The following is an 8,134-nucleotide window of genomic DNA, read 5'->3' as shown; positions in this document are numbered from 1 at the left end:
TTGAAGGTCGACGAAATCTTCTTTATAGTAAAATCATGAGAAATACAGGATCCGTCAAAAACGTCTGGCGACGCCAATACAAGCTCAGAGCATGAACCTCGACCAGCTCATCGTACTGAAGAACAACAGGGCCATGCCAGGTGCGGAAAGCCTACTGCATTCCTTCCAGCTAATAAATAAAACTGGCATGGCTGATTTTTTAGACGAGGGCGCTGATTTATACAGTTTTTTCTTCTTATGCTGCAACAACAAAACCAGTGTCTATCGGATGAGAGCATGCGATGTACAGCGGGGTAGATGTTCGCCCTGGATTTCTACGTCGGCACGACGACATCAGGAAGCGCAGCGGCCGGCCCGTCGTCATCAGGCACCTCGGCATTCTTGGCGGGCTCTGTAGTCTTGCCCTCTTCGTCCTGGAACCCCTGCTTGAAGAGGTCGTAGTTTGTTAGCTCGGCTGCCTTGAAGGGGCGGTCTCCTAATACCCTGGTCAGATCGTCCTGGTGGAGGACCTCCTTCTCGAGCAGCAACTCCGCGATGAGAGCAACTTGTTCCTTCTTCTCAGTTAATAGGTCGACTGTTCTTTTGTAGGCCTTGGCGACCCATTCCCTCACCTCAGTATCGATGATGGATGCGGTCTGGTTGCTGTAAGGCTTGTTCATTTCAAAGCCATCCTCCCGCTGAGGGAAGGATAGAAGACCAACCTTATCACTGAAACCATACACAGCAACTTGCGCATATGTCATCTTTGTAACTTTCTCCAGATCATTCTGGGCACCAGTCGAGATTCTTCCGATCAAAACCTGAAAAAAAAAGCACAAACAAAGCCTTTCCATTAGTGCACTTTCATCGGCAATATTGTAAATAATTTCACAGCTATGTATAAGTGAACAAAAATACAACACTACACGAGGCGTTGGCTTGATACAGGGTTGCATATCCATATTTAAAAAGAAAAAAAGCAAGGAATGCAAGTAGAATAAATGTCAATATACCATGCAGTGGTGTATGTCGAGAAACTTGTGATAACAGTAACTATTTTGATTTACCTAGGCCCGTCAAATTGTGGTGACATTATGCATATTCACAGATTCACCATAACGGAAGAGGTGAATGATTAACCTAACAACTAGAATTACTGTCTTCTGATCTTGTCAGATGCAGCACTCATAAATGACCCTGTATTCACTTGAACAACTGCTTTAGTGATGGGAGACAATCCACCAGTGGAGCTAAATAGTACAGATTTCGAGAGATGCCCACGAATCTAAGATATTTAACAAAAATCTCCATCACTAAAAATATGTAGGGAAGGGCATACCTCCTCCGCAGCTCGGCCACCTAACGTCATGCATGTCATATCAAAGAGCTGTTCCTTTGTCATCAAAAGATTTTCATTTGGTACATACTGTGCAAAGCCTAAAGCAGCTGTTCCACGGGGAACAATTGTAACTTTCAGAAGAGGCTCTGCATGTTCTAAAAACCATCCGGCAACAGCATGCCCAGCTTCATGGTAAGCAACAGTACGTCGCTCCAGTTTGCTAATTACCTGCAATCAAGTGACATGTAGAGGCCAGAATCAACATCGAGGGAAATATAAGATATAACAAGTATCTATACAAAACAAGTTGCATTGTGTAATAAACAAAAAAAATGAAATAGCTAGGGCACTCCCATGGAAAGTGTACTGCAGACAATCCACCAATTAATAAATTTGTGATCCAACTTTGTCAGCAAAATGGAGCATGAGGCATGCCAGTGCGTGTAGAACTGTAGGTTCGTGCCCTCTCTTGCCCTTGTTTATTTAATCAATTCAACCCCTAAAACATTTACTTAGGTTTCTCGTATTTCCAGAGCACTTAGTTGACGTCTGCTAGAAATCAAGCTACAACATGTAGAACTGCAGGTTCGTGCCGCTCTTGCCCTTGTTTATTTATTAATTCAACATCTAAAACATTTGCTTATGAGTAACCACGCAAAAGATGACCCACACTAGAAACCGGGCCACACTTTTTATTCCATGTTCCCAGTCAATATAAACTATAAAAAGAATACCCTATTTGCTCACATGAAAGCATCATAAACAAAGTGACAGAGTAATGTGTGAATTTTCTCCACAAGGAAGTGTGTAAATCAGGCATGTATCAACTTTCTTAGGTTGCATGTCTGTTTGCAACAGTAATACTATTACGAGAAAAATATTAGCAAATTTTACCCTACAACTTTTGTTTCATTGGTCGCAATGGAACATGGAACATGCAAGTGTTGTCCTTCTGCTCACAAATGTTTAAAATAGCATTCGATCATGTTACCTTGTTTTTCTTCTCTAAACCACCAATAATCCTATCAATTGCAGACTCAAAATGCTGCATTGTAATCTGAGTTTCATCGGTTCTTGCAGCAATCAAAGCAGCTTCATTACAAACATTCGCAATGTCAGCTCCAGCAAACCCAGGTGTCAAAGCAGCTAGCCTTTGCGAAAAATATGTTGGGTCATTGTCCAGTTTAAGTTTTGTAAGATATATGCGGAATATCTGATCACGGCCCTTTATATCTGGTTTGTCAATTGTTATCTGGCGATCAAATCTTCCAGGCCTTAGCAGTGCCTTGTCAAGGATGTCAGGTCTATTTGTACCAGCAAGAACAACAACACCAGCAGTTGTACCAAATCCATCCATCTCTACAAGCAGCTGGTTCAAAGTACTTTCTCGCTCATCATTTGAACCAGAAAAACCTCCACGGCCTCTTGCGCGACCGATTGCATCGATCTCATCAATAAATACAATACTAGGTGCACACTGCCGAGCCTCTTGGAATAAGTTTCTTACCCTGGATGGTCCAACACCTACGAACATTTCCATGAAATCGGAACCAGAAATGGACATAAAGGGCACACCAGATTCTCCTGCTGTAGCTTTAGCAAGTAGAGTCTTTCCAGTTCCAGGAGGACCTACAAGCAGGGCACCTTTGGGTATCTTAGCTCCCAACTCTTCATACTTCTTGGGATTTTTAAGGAAATGCACAAACTCCATTATTTCTTGTTTAGCTTCATCACAGCCTGCTACATCCTTAAAAAACACCTGCTCCAACCAAAGAAAGGGAGTTGTCAGGGAGATTCAGACAATATCGTGTAAACCAAAAGCTAATGCTACTGTAAATCTAAACAATGGGGACGGTTTGAGCTCCAGAATTACTTTTCAGTAGACCTAAATATTTTGATTGCCTCTTTAATGGAGTATAAAAGGAACGTAGAATGATACAGAACAAGAAAGAACTGACCTTATTTTTAGAATTTTTGTCCATCTTTGTTACTGTTGCTTTTCCAATGTTAAAGATACCACGGCTACCCTTCCCAGGACCACCTCCAATATTAAATCCACTCTGCATCCTTTTCCCCATAAAATATAGTAGTCCAACAAGGAACGCTGTTGGGGCAAATCTCATCACTTCTTGGAACCAATTTACTTCAGCAACATAAGTTACTGGAACATAATCATGTGAATCTATACCCAAATTTTCCTGGGCTTCCTCTAACTTTTCTTCAAACGACTCGACACTTCCAATATTGAAGAAATACTTGTATTTGCTGGGAGCCTGTCTGCCTGGAACATCTACGGTCGTAATCTGTGTATCAGTATTTTGGCTTTGGCCGTTCGTCTGTGGTGTAGTCCTGACGTAGACCTTCGCCACTGATTTATTTGAAACAACAATACGATCAACCAGGCCAGGTTCCAGTAACTTGTTCTTGAATTCTTGGAAGCTTATCTGCAGAAATTACAAGCACACAATCTTTTCATAACGAACAAATATGAAAACAAAAAATCAATGCCAAAATTACAATTAATAAAAACAAACTAATAGTTCTGAAACTGGCATTTGCATTCGAAGGTAGGAATAGAAAACTACAAATAAAAGGCGCACGTTAACATATTGCCACACCAGGTAAACATGTGTACAAGCAAGAAAACAACTTCTCAATGGGCTATAGAATTAAACATCACCTATTCTACAAAATAGCATATCATCTCTATGGACATCTTTTTGCAAACATGCCGCCTTATATATTGCATATTGATCACAGTGTGCTATCTGTTTTCTGGTATAGTCACACATTACTTAAACATCTACAGAGAAAGGGTGGGTATTTTCTCTGCCATTTGTCAAACCAATGAGAACGGTCCTGCTGTCTGCTTCTGCTTGTCACAATAATTGGTTAATAATGCTAAAATAATCTCCAAATTTAATTGGATGTGACAGGTGCGTACAGCTTGCATAGTCCTTTTATGGTAGCAAAAAAGTTTCCTATTTTCCTGGGGTTCTCGACACATAAGTAATGATTTAGGGATTCGACAAAAAAAGCAAATATATTTGACAACAGAACAAAAACTTGCAGAATTCTTTGTGCCAGAGTAAACATATTAGTGAACAGTTAAGAACACTTTATGGCCAATTTGCCTGAAAGGGTATGAAAACTACCTCCTTCTGGTCTGATGAGCTTGAAGACAAGGATGAGAACATCAGGCCTAAAAGCAATAGAGGTCCCAAGAAGTTCTGCAGCTGCTTGAAAGTACCATCCTGGAAATTCCATTGACCATCTGTATCGGATTCCTCTGCATATCAAAGAATCGCAATTTCATCACACTAGAAGTTTTTTTTTAGCTTGGAGCATTTCATCACATTTGAAGTTGGCAGCCCTTGGAACTGACAAGTTAAACTACCATCGGACATGGTTGTGACAAATCCATCATCCAGTTATATCCTATTACCTCCGTCGCAAATTACTTGTCTTCAATTTATCTAGATACGGATGTATCTAGACACGTTTTTAAGACAAGTAATTTGGAACGGAGGGAGTATTATTCCATTGTTACATCAAAAACTGCCCGGCATTCATAGGGCAAGGAGATCATTGCGTACATAGTTAACCCATCTTGTTGGCCAAACACATTCAGTAATAGTGTGTCGTAAGTGAATAAATCACTGGATTCGACACAACTTCTCTACATGAACAGGATACGCAGATGAGAAAGGCGGCGACTTACGCTTGGAATCCTTGTTGCTCCCATCCCCTTTGGGCGCCTCCTTCTTCCCCTTGGGGTAGTAATTCTCGTAATCTGAAAGCACAAAAGGATGCGTCTTTCAGCAGTGCCAGGAGACACCCGACCCGGACTGACCCGAAAATAAGGCGCGACGGCACTCACTCTTCTTAGAGCCGCTGCAGAAGAGCCTGCGGAACTGCGGGCTGGCGAGGAGGTACCTCCACTCCGAGGTCTTGACCGCGGCAGGGCTCCCCAGCGACGCCGTCAGGTACCCGCGCACGAGCCCGAGCGGCCCGGCGTCCCCGCCGTGGGCCGGCGGGAGCGGCGGCGATGGCGGCGCCCGGAGCCCGCCCAGGGAGAAACCCTAACGAACGGCAAAAGAAAAAAAAGGTCAGACCTTTGTGAGCCTGGCCCACCCGGCCGCGCGGGGGATGCGGAGAGAGAGAGACGGCGTGCGGGGGCTTGCCTGGCGCGGGCGGGAGGAGCGCGCGGACCGGGCGGCGGCGCGGGCGAGGGAGGCGAGGCTCATGGCTGCTGCTAGGACCACGACGGCGCCGTGCGCATGGGGCGGGGGGATCCGGGCGGGACGAGCACGAGATGCGTTCCGCCGATGTGTCCTTTTTCTCCTCTTCTTGTTCCGGTTGCGTGGGCCGTGTGGAGGCCTGGACTGGAGGTGGAGGTGGAGGTGGAGGTGGAGGTGTAGGAGGCGCCGCGGCGGCGAGGTGGGGGGGAGGGGGGAGCCTCTGTTTTTACCGGGGCGAGACCGAGACGAGGGGGAGAAAGGAAACGAGATGCGGCTGCGGTTTCGCTCGGCTCGACCGACGACGCGCTCACGGGATTGCCGGGGGGGTGGGTAGCGTGCTGCGTGGGCTCCTCCCGCTGGATAAGACCGAGTTTACCGGCTGGGTCCGGGCGGGGCCCGGCCGTCACCGACCCGTTCGGAGAGGCTGGCGTGGATCAGATTCAGGGTGTGGACGAAAATAGGGGCTGTTTGCTTCCGAGTGATGAACTACCTGCCTGTTTGATACTGCAGCCGAAATTAGTTTTATCTTTTTATACCATACTGCAGCCGAGATTAGTTTTATCTTTTTATACCATAGGATAATATACGTATGCAAGGGAGCTGACTGCGAGATAGTACTCCAAGTATAGAACATAAATATCAGCCTCTTGTGATTGTGATTGTGATTTATGAGTAGATCAGTTTTTCACCTTTTTAGGTGGGTACGAGAGGCGGTGCAAGCTGAAACGTGTCAGGCCAGGAGTCCAACTGTTTGTTCTTTCTGAAGAAAAGAAAGTGGGAACGAGATACCCTTTGCATAGGGCAATTCATCTAGAAAACGAGATACCAGCATCTGACAGAGACAGCAGGAGTAGTTAATCAGCCGCGTTCGATGCTCTCGCCACTTCAAGGATCCATCTTGTTCCCCAAGAAAGGCTGATGCTTAATTAGTCTGGCAGGCAGACTTGGCTTGCCGGGAATCAAACGATGCGGCAGGGAGCGAAAATAGCAAAGCAGTGACGTAGGGTGGGAACTGTGCGTGCGTGCCGTATCTGCGTGTGGGCAGCGGCACCATCCATCCATGCCTATGGCTTTTCCTTTGCCTCCTTGGGAGGCACAAGCAGAGCTGCCGTATCTGCCTTTTGTGTGCGTGCCACCGCTTCTTCAGGGTGTGATTGGCAAGGTGCATGGAGGGTGCATAAGGGCAAAAGCTTCCAATCTGACCCACTTTTGCTTGTTTGATAGGTTGCATGGGCTCACCTAGACTATGCCATCTGATGCAAAAAAATGGTCCTCAATCATGCTCATAGAAAGCGTGCATGAGGCAGCCATGCTCCCCCCGACCCTCGTACCCACCCACCAGACCACATCCACACATTTTAAAATTTTCAAAAAATGTTCATAGTTTCAATTTTTGTTTAAATTTTCAAAAAATATTCAGAATTTCAAAAAAAAGAAAAAATCAAGAAAGTTCGGAATTTCAAAAAAGAAAAAAATCGGGATTTTTTAGAATTCCAAATTTTATTTAAATTTCAAAAAATGTTCGGAATTTCAAATTTCATTTGAATGTTAGAAAATGTTCAGAATTTAAAATTTTGTTTAGATTTTAAAAAAATTCAGAATTTTCAAAAAATAAAAAATGTAGAATTTAAAATTGTCACTAAACAAAAAATACCTTCTTACTCGGGTTTACAACATCCAAGCTTCGATCAAGTTTTACTTTACAACAGTTGTCACTAAACAAAAGCTCAAAGGCAGAACAAGAAGGTAGCCGACTGAGCATCTGTCAATTGCCCCTCAAAAAGAAAACTATGGCATGAAAAAGACAATGTAGTTTACTGTAGTCGGCAAGCAATGTGGAAACCTTGAGTTACATGTGAGCCTAACTGGGCTTGGCATCCTCATTGATGTTTCCATTAGTGGGTGGGTTTTTAAGCTCTTCAGGAATTAATGATGGTGAGGGAAGCATTTAATCGAAATGAGAATGCTGGACACAATTCCAGTTTCCAAGTACCAGGAGCATATAAGAATAGATATACACCTTCAACGAGTAGCAGCCGTCGCGCGCCCACCCGCAAGCACAAGATATATCCTGCAACCTACTCCCAGGCAGACCTACAACCAACTCCCAGGCAGACCTATACTTCTTTTCACCGTGCAACCAACTCCCAGCACGATCTAGCATAATATAACGTTTCCATCATACACAGGGAGGTTTGGATCGATTAAGCAAGGAGCGAAACAGACACCTGGGAGATAATGAGATTGATCCATCTAAAGAATTACATTGGGTTCTACTGCATTCCTGATTTAATATCCGTTAACTTCAGTAGTATAAAAAATGTTGAAATCACTGAGAAGTCCAGCAGAGAATGATTAACAGACAAATGCAACATCAAACCCTCCCAGGGTAAGAATGCAACCTCCAGCTGCCCAGTTACTATGGTTTCAAGTATGGTTGTCTTCAGGTCCCATATCTTCAGCCGCAAACAGTTGAGTTAATGATGAGTACTCTGGCTCGTATGAACCATTATAAGGTAAATATTGCACAAGCTACAGCAAAGCAAGACTCATTCTCACTCGGGACAAAAAAGCA

General features: G+C 44.2%; 1 protein-coding gene across 1 annotated transcript; it reads right to left on the bottom strand.

Moving 5' to 3' along the window:
• LOC123182254 (ATP-dependent zinc metalloprotease FTSH 8, mitochondrial) lies at nt 1-5,794 on the bottom strand. Its single transcript, XM_044594758.1, has 8 exons — nt 5,503-5,794; nt 5,199-5,400; nt 5,040-5,111; nt 4,474-4,607; nt 3,277-3,762; nt 2,310-3,077; nt 1,319-1,546; nt 1-800 (listed from the first exon to the last, which is right to left on the bottom strand). The coding sequence occupies exons 1-8, from the start codon at nt 5,563-5,565 to the stop codon at nt 315-317; spliced, it is 2,439 nt and encodes an 812-aa protein (XP_044450693.1). The 5' UTR covers nt 5,566-5,794; the 3' UTR covers nt 1-314.
• Between the last annotated feature and the right edge of the window lie 2,340 nt (nt 5,795-8,134).

The sequence above is a fragment of the Triticum aestivum genome, chromosome 1D, assembly GCF_018294505.1.
Source record: "Triticum aestivum cultivar Chinese Spring chromosome 1D, IWGSC CS RefSeq v2.1, whole genome shotgun sequence".
Classification (NCBI taxonomy): domain Eukaryota; kingdom Viridiplantae; phylum Streptophyta; class Magnoliopsida; order Poales; family Poaceae; genus Triticum; species Triticum aestivum.
This window is presented reverse-complemented; position numbering and strand designations above follow the sequence as displayed.